This window comes from Ammospiza nelsoni, chromosome 5 (genome assembly GCF_027579445.1).
Source record: "Ammospiza nelsoni isolate bAmmNel1 chromosome 5, bAmmNel1.pri, whole genome shotgun sequence".
Taxonomy (NCBI): domain Eukaryota; kingdom Metazoa; phylum Chordata; class Aves; order Passeriformes; family Passerellidae; genus Ammospiza; species Ammospiza nelsoni.
Genome location: NC_080637.1, coordinates 56,379,498 through 56,398,504, shown reverse-complemented (window position 1 = coordinate 56,398,504; position 19,007 = coordinate 56,379,498). Strand labels below are relative to the sequence as shown.

The 19,007-nt window shown below is 40.7% G+C and overlaps 1 protein-coding gene across 2 annotated transcripts in view; it reads right to left on the bottom strand.

The window, feature by feature from the left end:
* Nucleotides 1-19,007, bottom strand: part of VWF (von Willebrand factor) — a 145,972-nt gene that overhangs the window by 120,458 nt on the left and 6,507 nt on the right. Inside the window, exon 1 of one of the 2 annotated variants that reach the window (XM_059471895.1) lies at nt 120-246. The exons of the other annotated variant lie outside the window; for it this stretch is intronic. Within the exon in view, the coding sequence (XP_059327878.1) occupies nt 120-149 (30 nt within the window). The 5' untranslated portion in view covers nt 150-246. Of the gene's footprint in view, nt 1-119; nt 247-19,007 lie in introns of those variants that run through there. 2 annotated transcript variants of the gene reach the window in all.

Genomic DNA, 19,007 nt, shown 5'->3' with positions numbered 1-19,007 from the left:
AGTTTCCCCCAATTCTAATGGAGCAGGTGCCACTAAAAAATCACAATACAATCCAGTAAGATCTGCCAGTATAAAACCATCTACAGTTTTATTACTGGCTTAATTAGAAATGAATGTACCTTCTTCTGCATGAGACTCCTCTTGCACATGAGCAAAAAACTCCTCCAGTTTCCACCTCTAGCCTACATCATTGTTCTCCTGGTGCTGCAGAAGTCAAGACTGACTTGGAATGACTTTGGTCTGAAATCTCTTGTTTTTGTACAAGCCAGGAACTCTTGCTCATTTAAGAGGAAAGATAAAAATGCAGACGTCACATCCGCCTGATTCTCAAGACAATAGATGAAATTGCTATTGTGGAAATCAGGCACTTAATTGCCAGGAAGGTACAATGAGGGGAAATAGTTTTAAAAACTGACAGATAAAATCTCTGAAATACATTTCACATGCGTATGTGTGACAAATCTCACTGGTTGAGCCAACAGGCAGCATATTTATTTGACAGAACATTATTCAAAGGGAATAGTTGGATGCTCCCCACCTCAAAGGCCGCAGAACCATTAAGCATTTTTTCCTAAACAACTGCCTTGAAGGAGAAAGAAAAATACAGAGCTGGTAATTTAGCTAATTCAGGACTCTAATTCAGAGCCCTGAATTTATTGTCTAGGTGAAAAAATACTCAAATTTTGCCACCTTCAATCAGAGCAACACATTTGCTCCTTGAAAGTTCCTCTGGAACAGCACATCCTGCTCTGACTTGCTTGCAGAGTGGGCACCAAATCTATGGGCATATGTACAGCACTGAGCAAAAACAAAAACAAAAACCAGAGTTTGTCAAGTCTTACTTGATTTTCCATGTCCCATTCCTAACATTTTCAATAACTTCTAGGATTAACAAAGGCCTTAGGAGGCAACACACTGCACTGACTGGGAATTGTTTTCTCCTCTTGGATCCAGCTGCCACATCTCAGCAGGTCCTTCCTAGCCCTGAGAGCATGAACATGAGTGATCACAGACAGATGTTCCCTAAACCTTTCCTTATGGGAATGCCAGCACTACTCAGGATAGGGGGAATCAGATCTCCTATGACCATGGTCTCTTAATATCTTCTCAGTTCTAATCCTTTCATTTCCTGAGCCCCAGATAAGTAATTTCATTTAGCTACTTCCTCTTGCACATCTAAATCCAGCGGGGCTTTTTTTGTTTGGCACATAAGGAAGGTAGTCTGAGATTACCTGGGAAAATTCCTTAAAAATAAGAACAGTGGTGAGATAAACTCAGACCTTGTGACACTTCTTAAGTGTGTTAATGACCTTGGGGAACATAATAAACAGAATTAATTGAGATAGACACATAAGGAATAAACTTCCCTTTTTCATCCTGTCTCTTTTTTCTCCCCCCAAAAATAAGGAAATGGTAATTAGTGAGTGCATTTATTGACTGATATTGTACAATATTCAAACACAAAGCTTAGTGATGCTTGGGTATTTCTCACATGTAATTTTCCAAACAATACACCTGAGACATGGGAGAAAATATAGAAACAGCTATGAAGTGGTGCCAAAAAACATCTATAGTCCATTCTCATAAACAGCACAGGAAGGACTTCTGAGAAAAATTATCCATAATACTGTTTTTCATTGCTTTGTTCAAATAGAAGGCTGCATGCAACAAGTCCTGGCCCTGCTACAAGTATGTTTGAATTGAGGGATTCTATCCTGGGCAAAGTCAGTTTGCATGAGAATCACTTAATTTCTGCAGGCAACTGCACTGATTGATTTTATGAGACCTAACAAAAGTGTTCCCGGCATCTGGAATAAACAGAAACCCCAAATGCCACATCTTCTAATGCCACACAAAAAGTCAAATGAAGGAAGGTGCACTCAGAAATGTAGGAAAGGACAGAAAGAGAAAAGATAAAATTATGATTAGAGGTAAGAAGCAACTTCTCTGTGAGCAGACAAAATTTCCAGTCTTGGAAAGTCAGAGGAATTATAGAAGGTCCTTGTGTGTCCTATTACAAGTAGTACAGAGAAGGTAGGAAATCAGTGCTCCTCTCTTCTCCCAGGGTAAAGGCTGGGAGCAAGCAATGAAATCTTCAGGGGGTTGTTGCCTTTAAAGCACATAACTGGAAGGTATCAGCACAGGTCACTGTGTCAAGAAGGAGTCAGACAAACCAACAAAGAGGCCCTGCATCACAGGGATCAAATCTCAGGGATCAAGTGCTGAATCAAAGGCAGCTTTTGGTTTAGAAAGTCTTTACCCTGCCGTGTGTTAGAAGCAGAAATCCCGTCCTTTAATGTTACACTTCATTTCTGACTTCTCCTTTCCTAAGCAACTGCTGCTAGCCACCAGAATCCTGCTTTTTGGTCAAAAAGAAATCCAAAAAACAAGCCAACAAAAAACACCCAAATAAAATAAAATCAATTAGACACCTTTCTTTATCCTATCCCAGTCTGCAAGAAGATATGTTCCAGTGTTTTTCCACAAGTGAGATTCAAATTAACTTCCCATTAGCGATCCAACAGTGAAACAAAGCAAAAGGACCAGGAGAGGGGGAAAAAAAAGCCAAAAAAAAAAAAAAAAAAAAAGAAAAAAAACAAAAAACCCCAAAACAGGAAAGGGGGAAAAACCCCTAAAAGCAAACCAGGAAAGGAAAGGGGGTGCTAAAGCTCTAGTTCCTATGAATTGCAGGGGCTTTAGTGCGTTTTAGGGATCATCAGTGCCGAGTTCCTTTTCCTGGCACAGCTAACGATCATGGTTTAACGAAAGACACCCCTCAGAGAGGATGGGAGGCACTAACGACCCTCACTTTGCATTTGAAAGCCCCCAGCCTCCGGACATCCTTCCACAGGTTGGGAAGTTCACTCGGCAAAGCCAACACTTGAACACTCTCCCTCCTGACTGGGCAGGGAAAGGCTTTATCCGAGATAATCCTTTTTATAATCCAATTTAAGTCCTTTCCTGGTGGTAAAATCACGGGATTTCCAATTTCACAGCCCTTCCTGTGGTTATGACTGGAGTTAGCCGAGCCGTAAGGACCACAGGCTGCAGCGGGTGAAGCGATGCTCTTGGCTGCTGCTCTTCAGGCTCCAAATCTGCCAGGTGGCATCCCGACCTGGAGTTTATGAGCCAAGGTGCATCCCGCAAGCCCTGCGGTCTGCAGGATCACATCAAAGCAAAATACCCCGCCTCTATATGCAGGGAATAAGGACACTAGAGCTGCACAACATAAATTTTCAGCTGGTGCCAGCTAGTACTGCAATGCTGAGGTCAGCTGCACTACTCTACTCTGTGCTGGCTGAAGAGCCAAAAAGCCTCACACATTTGCATTACATTACAAAGAGCCGCCAGAAGTTAAACAGAAGGGCAGGGGGTGAAGATGATTTTTCGTCTGGTCTGTGGGCGATTTCTTCCTTATTTGAGGTATCACCGCGCTGAGACCCGCCCGACACGGCAACTACGCGGCATTCCCGGGAAGGGCGTGTGTTCCTAGGGCAGAACAGCATCGGCCACTTCTAGCTGCCTCCTGGAAGAGCTTGAAGACAGGCGGTCACTTCTCTCTCTCTTTTCCTTGTTAATGTCTTGTACCTCCACCCAGGGCTGAAATTCCCTGCATACAGAGAGCCAGCCAAGGCCAGTTCAACGATTTCCTCCCCCATCCCTGGAATGGTGTTTTTCCTATCACCCCCCCCCCCCCCCCCGCCCCCCACTCCCAACTAGTTAAAAGTCTATAATCTTATTGGTTTACACGGTGTTTTTACAGGCACAAGATTTTGTAAGCAGGGTACCCCATACATGTATGTTATTCACAATTACCCTGTGAGAGAATTTGGAGCCTGTTCTGGAGACAGCAAAACATTTCAAGATCTTTGTCATAATTTAACATCAGCACTGACATCAAACACAAACCACTCCACCACCACAAAATCACCATCAGGCTGCTGAAGAAAAAAAAAAAAAAGAAAAAGCAAACAAAACATAAAACGCAAAGGAGTTTTTCCATTAATATAATAATAGAAAATGAGAGCCTGTATTATGTAGTCTGATATCAAGTCAGTTTTCCAACTCCGTGCTTTAAAAGCAGTTCATCCCTCCTCTTGGGATTAAATTTGTCCAAATGCTGAAATGTCTTTAGCTGAAACCATGTAAATAATGCCATTATAAAACGCTATAGCCCAACACTTCTGGGCTGCAGGTTTGTAAAACAGCTGCAGTAACAATTCACCTGGTGACTGTAGATTTAGTAGAATAATTAATTACTAAATGAGCCAGTCACCCTCAGATACACAGAGAGATCTCCCAATCTCAGATAAGAAAAATTGTCTTCAGTTGGTCTTTTAATTTTTAATCTGAGGTTTAATCAACCATGATGAAAGCATGCATGTGAAGATATACACCAATACCTACACCCACCTGCATATATCCACTAAATAAATTTGTCCTGACAGGAAAATATTAATATACTGAGAAAGGAGGAAAAATAAACAGGAACAGCCAAAAGACGGGAAATATCCTCTTAGTGTGGGGAGACGGATGAAAATAAATAGAGGAGGGAAGCGTTCTTTGTCATGTGTGTTTTTACAAAAAAAAAACAAACCAAAGCTCTGACTTTGAATCATCTATCTCGTAAGTGCCTGCGATTCTCATCCTAAATCACAACCGATCATCCAAATGAACCCAAGAATTTCAGCAGTTTTGGCAACTGAAGCAAGAGCAACAGTTTCCCAGATGAGAATTAAAATGCCTGACTGGTTAATTTTGCAGAGCAAGGCTTTGCCGTTACAGAAGGGAGCAAACACATACCCCGTGCTGTTGCTTTGAGAAGCAATTTCACCCCTCTCCCCTTCATGCAGTAAGACAGAAACAATACTTTGTGTATTTGCATCACAAGCATGTAAGCAAGGATAAATTAATTAACATTCTCTGCTCCACACGTAGGGCTGGTCTAGGGCCCTGGGAGATTTACTAATTAAGACACAGGTTTTCTTCCAGGGTCGCAACTGTTATAAAACGCCCAACTCAGGAGCCAGGTGGAGCTTCTTTGTTCAAGGCTGACCCCTGTAGGTTTGTCCCAAATTAATTATTTTTCAAACAAGAACAGCACCAGGAGTTAATTTAAAAATTCAGCACAACTGTTAGCAAACTGTTCTGACAATTAAAACCACACCATGTTAAAAACACTCACTCTAACTCGGTTTTCTGCTACCCTAAGCTTCAGACAGCTTAATGGAAATTTAAGAAACATATTACCAGGTTTTCTCTACATCCCTTCCTGGATAATGAGTTCAAGACAATTCTCCACCACCCCCTGTTTAAGTTCAATGAACTGAGCTTCCAGATTGCCTCTCTAAAGTGCATTTCTCTCCACTTTTTGTGGTTTTCACAGCTCATCTCTAACTGCAGATACCAGAGCTAGGGCCAGGTTTAAATTTTTAACACTGTTGCTATTGCTAGTATGCAGCATCATCCATATCCCTTCCTCCCTTCACCAGCATCTCCTACCACTTCAGCAGTTTAAATAGCACAAGACAGGGATGGATACTATCAATAATCAGAAACAAAACAGAAGTGTAAATTATCATTTGGCAACATACAATCAATGTGATGAGTGCTCAGTTGTTGGTGTGTTTTCTACTCACCTAAATGACAGTATGTCAAATCTTAAATCTCAAATCTTTAGGCACCTAAGGCATGCATGATTGCATCAATACAATTTGCCAAAGTTGTGATTTCACTAAAGAGCTGTAAGGTGTGTTATACACTGTGTTTTTCATAAACCCATCAAAATTATGAATTTTACTGAACTGCAGAGAGATGCTAGTTCCCACTGAATAATAGCGTGTTTCTGAAAGTCTTCATCAGGAAGAATGATCTTGGTCCCTTAAGATTGAAATTTGGCCTATGGAAATTCCTTGCAATACCTTAAACATTTTTAGCATTATCTTAATCACTTTTGAAAAGGAAAGAAGTCATATCCATACAAAATCTATTTCATTCATTTTTATAATGCCAAGGAAGAACCAACTCCAAGAAAAAGCAGATCACTAAGACAAAAATCACATGTTTCTCCTTCTGAAAGGCTGATTTACCTCAGTACAAGACAGAGCATGTTACTCATTGTGGAGGACAATTAAGTCCCAGAAACATTCACTGCTCTGCTGGGAACAATTGACACCATTATGTGATCAACAAATCTGTGTCTTGTGTGCATTCTCCACCACCATCCTTTTTTCCTGCAGTCATCCAATATAAGCACAAGGAGTAGGGGGGAAAAAAACGGCAAAAAGCTCAGATAGTGAAATTTTCCTCATGTATTGGTATACAGTACATACCCTAAAATCACAAGAGAAGATATATCAATCATAAGACATCAACTACAATAAAAGGACTCTAAATTTCTAGAATATAAATTGTCTCTCTCATATGCTTTTTGATTCTTTTCTACCATCAAAGATTAGCACTTATAAGATTTTTCTCCTGAAATGTGAAGGGTAGAGGCTTCAAGATGAAAAACAAAGCTGAGACATTCTCAATAATTTTCAATCTCTACATTTAACATCCAAATAAAATATAAAACTCTCCAAATACTCTACAATTCCAAAACATCATCAAGCAAGTTGGCAGTAAGGATAATACAGGGACTGGAGTCATAGCATACCCTGAGCAGGAAAGGACCAAGGATCATGGAATCAGCCTGATGTCACCCTAATTCCCTATAACCCTTCATGCCCAACCCATCAGACAGATACTCACCCCTCACAGACTGGAGGTAATGGACAATGTGTGTGCCTTTCTCCACTGGACTGTTCCTAAAACTAAGGAACTTTATAGAAATTGCATTAAAAATTAAAATTACTCTCCAAGTTTGATTTTATTTAAAAAAAATGCACCAAGTAGTCCAATCTTTTTCCATTTGCCATGGGACAAGAACTGTACAAAACTACATCCTAATAAAAATTTAGTTTTTTAACATCACAAACCTGAGAGATGCCTTGAACTTACTATTTTATGAGCCCATGGCCAAAGATTTTATTTTTAGAAGCACTATAAAAAGACAGGATCTTGTGTGCTTTAATAACAAAATCATGGCCATAAATTGTTCAGAAAACACCAGTTAAAAATTAGGCTTCCTTTCTTTGTCAAACAAAAGTAATTGGAATATATTCCTTTCTCCTTCTCTTGTTTAGCAGAAAAATTCACGGTATTCAAAGGGACAGTGCCTGAAGATATTTGCAAGCATGAATATATCTGTATATTTTATTGTCTTTTTATTTCTGTTCACATCCTTTTGGTTCAAACAGTTCCAGAAATCCTCCGGCCCCAAGGCACCTACATACCTGAGCTATGGATCCAAGCAGTCTGCCAGGCTTTCTGGAAGGACAGATTCACACATGGATATGGAGAGATCTCAGGAACATTAAGGCAGATTTTACAGAATACACAGAATGGCAAAAGTCAGGTTTAATTTGAAGCTGGTGGGATGAGAGGAGAATGCACCCACTCTTAGCATTTGGTATTCTGGCAGATTACCATGGTGGCTGCAGTGCCTTTCCTGCTCTTTCCTACCCCATCTTCCAAAACTGGGCATGAAAATCATCTTCCCTCAAATTTCCTTCAGAAAATGAACACCAAAGGTTTCTAAAAGTCATCTTCAGCCATTTTACTTTAATACAGACTGTTTAATTAACATGCTGTGACACCCATGCATTCATCATTCCATGTATTACTCTTTTTTTCCTCTCGTGGTTCCCCTGGTTTAGGAATCACATCCTAGGTCACATCATCACTCTCAGATGACAGGGGGCAGAGATGCACAGTAGGCACTGCTAGAGCAGGTACCACACTCTGAAGCGGTCCAGCTGGAGAAAGATTGTCCTTCTCGGATGTCCCAGCTAGCTTTCCAGCACCGTAGCAGTACAGGGGCACTATCCCAATCTCCGTGGTTTGGGACAGCACCTAAGGCAAACGCTCTGTGCTACGACAGCAGCGCTTCCTTGTGGTAGGACGTGGCTGGGCTTATGGCTACAGTCAGCATAAATAAGAAAAGAGCGCTCTCCAAATGCAGGTTTATTGATCCCAGGGGAAACCAACAGCCGAAGAGAAAGAGCTGGAAGGTACAACAATTTATAAGGAGAGAGGGACACAAGGGAGGAGTCAGTCCTTGGACAAATAGGGTTTCAGAGGGGAGTGGGATACAGATGATTGACTTTGGGAGAACAGCAATGGGGATAAATTGAGGGTGGAGCCCCGGCCCCTGAGCCAATCACTTGACACTCTAGTTAGAAGTTTCTAGAGGGTTCCAGAGAGAAGGGTGGGAGCCCCGAGTGATGAACAAGGCACCGGGGAGGGATTTGAGAAAGGGTACATTAATCTCCAAGGCAACTGAGGAGGAGTTGGGATAACTGGCAGCACAAGGGAGGAAAGGGAGAGCCAGGGCAGAACCATTACATGATAGGGGGGAACAGAACAGTCCAACTTATACAGACACAACAATACTCGTTGCATAAAGACAATTTTATAGCCATTACAGTGATAGAAGTGCCTAAACTGCTTCCTAACTTTTTACTCACAAGTAATAAGCAGCCACTAGTTTAATTACAACTCTAAACCATAAACTAAAACAAGTTTCACCTCAGCATGAGGGAGAATTTCCTTATCTTGGGTGTGGCAGAGCACTGGAACAGCTGTCCAGGGAGGGTGTGGAGTCTTCCTCTCTGGAGACATTCCACACCCACCTGGATGCATTCCTGTATCACTTGCTCCACGTGATCCTGCCTGGGCAGGGGGGTTCGACCGGGTGATCTCCTGAGGTCCCTTCCAGCCTTAATTATCCTGTGATTCTGTAAATAAACGACTTCTTTAAGATATAGAGCCATCAATTACTCTATACAGGATGGTGGCAAAAACAGAACAACTTCCCTGTAAATAAAAAACATTGAAAATACTTTATAGCCATTATAAAACACTATAATATAGTCATTTCTTTGGGAAAACAGAAAAAGAAAGAACAATAGCTTCTAATTCTCTAAATCAGGACCACAGTCACATCTTGTTTATTGAAATACAACACGGAACTTAGTTCTCATAAACACACACTGATTTTCCTCCAGATTCAAAAGCATGGAGCCAATTGCATAAATCTCAAAATGAAAACACTTTCCACACTACATTTTATTTATAGAGAGGAAAGAAAAGGAGTTTTATTTTTTTTTTTTTTATTAAAAAGTTTCATTTATAAAGAGGAAATAAAAATACCTCAATTTTAGACCCCAGGAACACCTACAAGACCCACAGCCCAGTGCCCCACTATGTTAAGTGCTGCACAAACAGGACAAAAAACTGTCCAAACCAAAGCATCAGTAGGAGTACCACAGAAAGAAGGCTTGAGAGAGGAAGTCATGCTAAAAAAATTACACAGATCATTAAGCAGACCTCAGCATGGTGTGGGAATCTACTGGCTTTACAAATAAATAAAGCTTAAAATATTTTAACACTACTTTCAGCTATTTGTAGCTTCACAGTCTAAAATGTGTAACTTGAGTTAAAGTAAAAAGGACTGTTCAGAGAAGGGAAAGCAAAGAAAGCATTCCTCAAAGAAAAGCTGAAAAGCACTGGAGCCTGTATTTCCAGTAACTAGAACCAAAAAGAATCAGCCTAGTGTTGGGAGCAACAAAATTACTAAATCACAGATTTAATCCCTCCAGAGACTTAAAAGCATCCAGGTGCCATATTTGTTAAGCAGCAGAAAACATTTCATATGACGTTTTGTTATGCCCAAAGCTCTGTGTGCCACTACACTATAGAAGAGCTTAGCCATGAAGGTGGTTCTGGAGCAGTGAACTCAAATTCATGCTGAGCTCCTTATATGGGACCAGGTTCTTTCAAATTTCCTGGGCTCCTGGCTGACAGCAAGGAATTAACAGCACTGGAAAGTAAAATTCAAAATATCCTAAAGATATGTAGTTAAAGCCGAGTTTAAACTTTATTTATATACACATTTTATTATATATTAATTCTTCAGCCACTTTTGACTAAATCGTGAGGGTTTATGTACTCTCTCAGCAACCCTGGGGAAAGAGGGAATCTTGTTCCCAGAAAAGGAAAACCAAAGCACCCCACTCAGCAGTAACCACAGCATTGCCTCACTACAAACCAGTCCATGTTTGGGTTTTCCCTGACTGTAGTTTGTAAACAAAGAAGGGATATATAACTCTGCTACTGTTTCAAAAACTATTTTTATATGAACAGACATATTTTTTTAGTGCTTCACCTGGAAAATCTGACATGGGATTTGCAAAGTTCCTGTCCTGCCTCCTGATCAAAGAGGAAGAAGCGCAGAAGCACAAAGTCTGGAAATTCCCATTAGACCTGTAAATCTTCACAGTCTGGTGATAACTGAGCTAAGTGAGGGGAGGGGGGGAAGGAATTAGATAATTTTGCATTTCCAGAAAGTTTTCATCCCAGTTCTGGAGGCCTCCTGAGATCCCTTGGAGTTTAATCAACCAGTGTGCTGAAAAATAAGGGAACTGGGCAATTATACCTGAACCAAAAGTGCCACAGGCACATTGTACCCTCTGAAAATCTAGAATTTTCCAGTGATAATGCTAGAAAGCCACTGACCAACTCAGGAACCACAGCTCCTGTCAAACAGTGTCCCTTCTCATCAGTTAATTTGCTTAACAACTAATGCACTAGGAGAACAAGGAGGCCATTTGAAGGACTCATGGTGGGAACAAAGGAAGGCTTGTGAACTTCCCTAGAAATGCCACTCAACCATGCACGAAGATCACTCTGATACAGATATTCTGGACAGAATAATGCTTCCAGCTCTTCTCAGTCTGGTTTTATCTGGTCACTGTTGAATTGTACCAGAGCTGAGCAGTTCAGTGTCACCAAAAAATGCAAATACTACTCACAACAACAATCCTGATGAAGATTAAAACGTGTCATGGCAGGGTGATCTGCTCAGACCATCACCTCATCAGGGCAAAAGGACAAAACAGGACTGCAAGGACTGCCAAAGACATGTACAGTATTGGTTCACTAATTTCTGTGGTCCTCCTGGCTACCAGGAATTTTTGTTTAATGTTTTTCATACACTGCAAATGATTTGGAGCTGGCACCTTGGTGCTGTTTTCAGTTTGTGCAGCACTTAAAGTGGGGACTGGGTCCACAACTCTGCCTTACAAATAGCAGCAGCACCATACCACATAGGGAATAAAAAAAAAAGCCACCTAGAACAAAACAAAGTCAAAACTGAGCTCTGCCACATGCATTGAACCTGTCAAGTTTAATCCCATGGAATGGAGGGAAGGTAAAGCCTTTGCAAGTGATGAAAGACAAATTCATACCTAGGTAGACTTTACAGACACCAAGGAGCTAATCACACAAATTACATAAATCTTCATTTAGATAAAGCTTTGTACACTGAAATGAGTAAAAATACAGTGCCACAGAATGAAATACAGCTTCACACCCTTCAATAACAAAAGCTGGGACTATTTCAGAGAAGATTTTAAGCACCAGAGGTTCATGCTGGCTTGCCTCCTCCTTGTCAACACACCAAGAGCCCCTCAGATAAGAGTCTACCAAGGCCACCTCACTTATTTACAAATAGGTCATTTTGCATATTTGGGCCCCAACATTCTGGGACAATGCATTTGTTAGCTATTGCAGTGAAAACATGATGGTTCTCAACCATATTTTCTAGAAGTCCTTTCTGGCCTCATCACCAGACCAGCCAAGACCCCTGATTCTTGCTCTCTTTGACCATTTTAACCAATTAACACATCCTAGGATGTTCTGTGGGAAACAACAGAAACTGTTGCACTAAGCCAGAAGAGGGCGTGTAACAGATCAAGAAACAGGAAAAGAAGGAGCACAAAGACAAAGCACTGTGTGTCCCACACAGTCACTGCCAGGAAGCCAGAGATTCCAAAATAGTCAGCCTGGGTTAAAGAAGTATACTGAAAAGCTCCCTTCAAAAAATGCATGTCTGTACAAAACAGCAATTTTCAAAAATCCTTGTTCACAGAAAGATAAGGATAGGCAGCAGAAAGTTTTTCCCTGTGTTAAAGAAATCTCCAAACCCAGGGCCTAACAACATGCTCTAAATGCCATCTGCTGAGAAGCAAAAAATATTGAGTAGAGATTGCTTTTTGGGGAGATGGGTACTTTAAATCCATCCTGCTCTATGGGAAGCAGGAATAAATTTAAACTTCTCTTGCTGGTGTTCGAGGTCATTTCTGACCTTAATAAACCATTTCTACCAGAGTAAGAGCAGAGACAGAGCAGGAGAAGGCCAGCCCCAAGCACCCTGAGCTTTCCAGCCCAGCTGTGTTCACTGGCAGAGAGAGGAGGGAAAAGTTCTGAGGGCTTTCCCTTGCCAGGTGCCAGGACTTTTCTCCCTGACTCCTCACTTTTCCTACTCAGCAAGTCTGTTGTTACCCTTCTGCAGCTCCTGCTGCCACAGAACCAGTCTTGCTGTGGGCACTATCTTGGCACATCTTCAGATACAAGGAAAACTCCCCTTCTGACAGGCACGAGCCCCTGGAGCATCATGAGACCAAGTCCAGCAGAACCAGATTAAATCTGAGGTTTATTAATACCGATTTTGAGCAGAAGCTTTGCTCACTAGACAGCACTAAATTTGCCAACCCAGGATGTGTCAGGGTGAGGTTGCTCTGAAGCACAACTGTATTTGCTATAATCCCAGATCACATGCTGATGTATTAAGATAAAAATGTCTTTGAACTTTTAAATTTATTTCCCTGGATTTCTTTTTGGTACTGATTCAAGGCCAATACTAGGATCACTGTGATAAGAGAAGGCAAGTTACATTATTCTAACTGTGCAAATACAATTCCAGCTGGTTTGGGGGAATATTTTCTCTGCAATTTTAACTGCGAAGTTTTAAAATTACAAGAGCACACCTGGATTTCGAACCAGTGAAAAAGTACCTACTGGGCTGCTGCTAGCTGTGCTGAGGAGCCCTTGAACTGAAAACAAACCAACCACAAATCACACTAATGGGAAAGCTGTCACTTCTGGATTCAACCCTAGGAATGAAATATAATAGGAGAAAAGAAATATTTGCTTTAGGCCCAGGCACAGAAAGTAAATAATCTGCAGAGAGACTGATATTCCCCTCCTTCCTTTTATCCCAGACTAGAGATCAGATCTATTGATGTTAATGAAAGGAAGGAGAAAAGAAGGAAAAGACAAACCCATAACACAACAAACAGAACAGCTACATATTCCTTGCAGACTATACATATCCATTATACCTATTAAATACATGGGACAATTAACCAGAAAATCAGACACCTCAATCTATCCAGTGTGCCTGGCAGTGTTTGATGGTATTGGCGACTGTCTCCAAAGCCTCACAGGCTTCCAGCATTAATAAGCATGGGGAAGCTAGGTCACCATCTCCTCGTAGAAGGTCGAAGAGTGGTGCCAGTTCTTCTGTGGTGAGGCCCGGGAGAAGTCTGATCCACGTAATGATGCCGTACAGCTGTTGCATGTCTCTTAAATGTATGGGGGTGCTCGTTGATGGATAGAGTTTGAGGCACGATGGTGTCACAGACATCTTTTGTGAAAAATCCTTTCTTTAGGATTTTTCCCTCTTCTGGGAGGCTGAGGCCCCAGAGAAAGAATGTAAACAATGGTTACCTGCTGCTGTGGAATGCAACAGGTGCACCTGTGATTGGTCCATGTTGCATGTTTACAATTAAGGGCCAATCAAAGACCAAGCTCTCTCTGGGACATCATCAGCGAGAGCTCCTTTGTTTTTCATTCCTTTTCTATTCTTAGCATAGCAGCTTCTGAACTTCTCTCTCTATTACTTTTAGTATAGTTTTAATGTAACTTATATCATAAAATAATAAATCCAGCCTTCTGATCATGAAGTCAAGATTCTCGTCTCTCTTTTCACCCCTGAGGAACCCTTGCAAGCCTGGCAACACGATGGTCCTTCCTGTTATTAAAAACCTGAGGAACTTCCATGGGCTTGATAGCTGGATTTTCTCCTGAGCTATCTGAAACCCTGCGCTTTCAACAGCTGCAACAGTCTTGGAAAGTGCTGCATCTAAGTCTTGCTGGAAGCACAGATTAGTGCATTGTCCACGTAATGTAGGATTATAGCTTTGGGAAACATTTTATGCATTGGAGATAGTACTTGTGTGACAAAAGTCTGACAGAGCACCAGGGAATTTTTCATTCCCTGAGGCAAAGTGACCCAATAGTACCTTTTGAAGGGTTCTCCATGGTTGACAAATGGGACAGAGAACGTGAACCTGGGAGCATCTCTGGGGTACAACGGGATGTTAAAAAAGCAATCCTTGATATCAAGCATCATGAGCTGCCAACCCCAGGGAAGCACGGAGGGAGAGGGGAGGCCAGGTTGTAGGGGGCTCCTGTCCTCAAAAACCTCATTGACCTTACATAGGTCTTGGAGCAGGTGCCACTTGTCTTTGCCAGGTTTTTTAATAACAAAGGGTGTTCCTAGGACTAGCGGACAGTACAAGGTGTCCCAGGCACACTTGCTCTTCTACTAATTCATGGCGCACAGTCAGTTTCTCTTCTGGGAGGGGCCACTGGTCCACCCACACTGGTGTGTTGGTCTTCCAATTGAGAGGTGGGATGGTGCACTCTGCAGTGGCTCATACTAAAAATCCCATTGAGGGCTGGGGATATCAAGGTGGGCTACCCACTGGGACAAAACATCCCTACCGAGCAATTTAATGTCAGAGGAAACAACAAAAGACCAAGTGGTGGCAATCTGCCCCTCGGGCCATTCCATGCACCAGGTATTTGCTTCTCAAATAACTGACAGCTCCCTCGATGCCAGAAATTGTGCCACAAGGGGACACCAACTCCCAGTCACAAAGCCACTCTGTCTTGGGAAGGACAGTGACATCCGTGCCACTGTCTGCCATCATGTTCAGTTCAATGGATCTTCCTTTTTGGGAAATAACAAAAGAAATGAGTGAAACTCTTTGACAAATAAACATTAAAGTCAACATCATCATCTAAATAGTCATGTCCAGATAGGATATACATTTGGGCAAAGGGGGATGCTTTGAACAGAGTATATATATATCACATCATTGGCAGTGGGTTTTTTAGATCATCTAACTCCAGGCTTGAGCCCAGTTGGATCAAGCACTTGAACAACATACATTTAGATGCAAAAATGACAAATTACATTACATTAATGTAATTTGAATTACATGTGGAGACTTTTTGAAATATGCATTTCTAATCCAGGTACTCAAACAGGATGTGGGACTTTCCTAAAGGTTTTGCTTCCAAGTGACAGCTGAGAGTGGAAAATCCAGCTTTGACACACTTGTTAGTTCTGGGGTTAGAAAAGAATAGCTGTGTAGTCAGATCTCACAGCCTTCTGAAGAATATATTCCAGTCATCCAGAGCTCTAGTATCTGGCAAATCTTCAATATCACATACTTGCTGACTATCCTAGTGTGCTCCAGGATAATGCTGAATTATGAACCCAGCCTTTTGCACGAAGTGTTCCCGTATTCTTTTCAAAAGACTTCCCTCCTCCACCCAGAAAGTTAAAGAACGAATTAAAGCCATGCTGTGGAAATACAAAGTTTGTGGTTTAGCTAAGAGGAGTGTAAAGCAGGGACAACAGAATTTCATAGAGAAAAAAGGGATAAACCAGCAACTCTATAGAGAAATTAGAGCAAGGAGGGTGCTGAGGCTACATGGAAAAAAAGCTATGTCTCTCATCCTTCCCATTCAAAGAATTGAGAGTGAAATACTGAGGAAATGACAGTTTCAGGCAGAGTGACAACTACTATACCCTAAACTGCAAACTCAAGCCATACCCACAGGGAATATGCCTACTCCTGGCATGTGATAGGCATCAGGATATCCATGCCAGGTCAAAGGGTCCCATTCTGCAGGTCTCTTAATTTCAAGGTGGAACCACAGTAAATCCATTGTTACAACTCATGCCACACTCCATTGGTTTCTGATCTATTCCCATTCCTGTGTCTCCACTACCTTTTATGATTGCTAAATTCACAAAGGTAATCTTAAAGAAAATCAAACACCTTTTTCAGATTATTTTCTATCATTTTCTTCTGAATAAAGATACATGGCAGAATCTTCGAGCTTAGCAATTCCAGTAAAGCCCTTAATTCCAAGTATAGAAACTTAAATTCAGATATCCACACACCTGAGTCATGCTAAGCATTGTTAAGAGACCTTTATTTTTAATGAGAGCAAAGCCCTGTGATTTGAGGACATCTGAGCACTATAGCCTAAAGTCAACACCAAACTCTGTAACCGAACAAAATAAATCCTTTCTTGCTTTATATAGAGCTGGCAGGTTAGAAATTCCAGCCAAACATTCCTCAAGTATCTGTGATGAGTCACAGCAAACACTGGTTACCTTCATGGCAAGAAGTTTTCATGCAAGTAATGGAAGGTAAAAATTAAATCACTAAAAAAAAAAAAAATTATCAGAAATCCACAGTATTTATACAAGACCTGTATCCAGACTTAATATCAACTAGACATATCAGGTTTTACACCATATTGAAGACCATACCTTGACAGGCAGAACTGAGGTTTGTTTTGTGTACAGGTGTGTCCAGGTTCAGATATACAATAGGTTACTTTCAATTTTCAGGAACAAGTTGATTTGTCTTATGAAAATCTAATATCAATGTACTCACAAGGAACCACACAAAGCCCCCCAGAGAAGTAGGAACACAGTATTCTATTAGAAAGGTGACTTACTACTCAGCATTTCTTGAAGATTTGGAGCCATTAATAGGCTAGAACCACATGCCAGTTTTAAGACACACCTCACAGTCTGCCTCTGTCTACTAGCATTTGAAGACTTGGTTGTTAGAGTTAAAATTCCACTCCTTTTTTTCCCAAGACTCTCTGAAAGGTCTACTGCTCCTATATTTTTCTTTTTCCTCAGGTCTGGGTCTATTTTATTTCAAACCCTAATCTCCTCTGTGATCTGATGAGGCTATCCCTCCTTCCTCCAGAAGATGTTTTCACAGATTTTATCAAAGCAGCTAAAATATTTTCAGAAAATAAGAATACCTAGTCTAGCTCTGAGAAAGCACACCTTCAGCTATTTCAAAGGATTTCTGAAGAGGAAATTAATCCCCCCTGCATCAGTTACTCTAATTATTGACATCTTTCCCCCTCAGTATTATAGTTATGCACAGTATAAATATAATTTCAAATTTAGTAGCGAGCTGAACAAGATGACTTCTTAAATCAAACCCAAAGGATTTTAACTGTGTCAATGCAAAAATAACCAAAATAATATAATAATGCTTATTTACAACCTCTAACTTCTCAGGTGGTGATTTATACTAGAAAATATTTTTTAAATTATTTAAAATAAGAAAATAAACAAAACTTCAGACTTAGAGAACGCAAGGCTGCCTCCTTGCAAAAGTGGAAAAAAAATCCAAAAATGCACATAGTATTTCTAAGGAGGCTTTTAGCCCTTACTTCATTTGATAGTTATAAAAGGGATGATCTTCAATTATGCCTTATCTTGAACCTTGTTTTTATCCACTAGTTTCATCAGAGGTCTAATGATGGAGGTTGTGGCACTCAGTTATTAGTACCAAATTTAAAAACACTTAGGGGTTCACCAAACAATCAAGAGTCCAATAGTTTTACTCCTCAATAAGAAAGTTACTCATGCTATGCCAGCATAGAACATAAGTAGAGCAATAGCCTTTACAGGAAGATTTTCCGTTTAACATAATTCAAGCTGAAGTTGAGAGAGGAAGAAGCACAATGCCAAAGCTTTAAAAATATCCCTTAGTCTCTGAAAACCTTCCCATGAAAACAAACCTTCTAAGGCATACCACAGGCCATGTATGGTCCCAGCTCCCTTCAGGAGGGTTTAACTAATCATCAGTTAATTAATGGTGAATTGAAGCACTTGGAGAAGTGTGTCCATCATTTCAAGGCAGTGTGATTCATAACAAGAAATATATGAGAATAATTGTAAGCTTTAGTAAAATAAACATGTTTATAAATATGTAAATATTGTAAGTAGTAAATATGTTTACTTTCCTATAAACATGTTTACTATAAATATATTTCCTTTACCCACTACATCTTGTCTTTGAGGAGAGGATGTTACCTCACCCCTGAAGGTATCATATGGAAAAGGGAAAACATGTTCAGCAACCTGTTCCTTCTTGAATATTATGCTTAGTTGCTGGATTTAATGAAAATACATTCACTGACAGAACACTGAGCAATCAGCTCAAATTTGGTGTGACCTCCTTTGTCTAAACTGAATCACAACATCCAAAGTTTCCCCATCTTGGCTTTTACACCTTTTACCTATTCTAAAGAGCAGCCCCACTACACAATATATTCCTTTTCCATGTCATTCGCTGAACTCTTAAGATTTTTCCAGGAAAGGTGGGAATTGTTTCCATTTTACAATATTTGTAAAGTGTTGTAAATCACAATCACAGATTGATTGTAGCAGCCTTATTTCTCCCTTATGCTCTGGAAGACAGATTGGTTTGCCTCAAGCAGGTCTTGATGATCTATGCTTCTCTGTTTCCATCCCTGAAATAAAAAAATAAATGCCCAAGGAAGCACAGGCAGCAAAAGAATCAAAGCAGATGGATTTCAGCAGGCAAGATCACATCCATCACCTGTACAAAGTCACCTTCAAGAGCTTCCCATCTGATTTACATTTGACAACAGCAATTGGGATTGCTCAAAGGCTCCAAAGTGCTGAGAGCAGCAAAGGCACCATGCTTTTCATAGCAGCTGGGGTGAAATAAATTACATAACATGTTGCATATACTCACTGGAGGCCCACCCACTACACTTTGCCCTCCACTCTGACGGCATTAGAAACAAACAAACAAAGATGGCAACACTGTATGACATTGGCATTGTTCACCAAAGCTTGAGAAGATACTCAAGTACCTCCTGGTAATTTCAGAGATGAATGCTCACCTACACTTTAA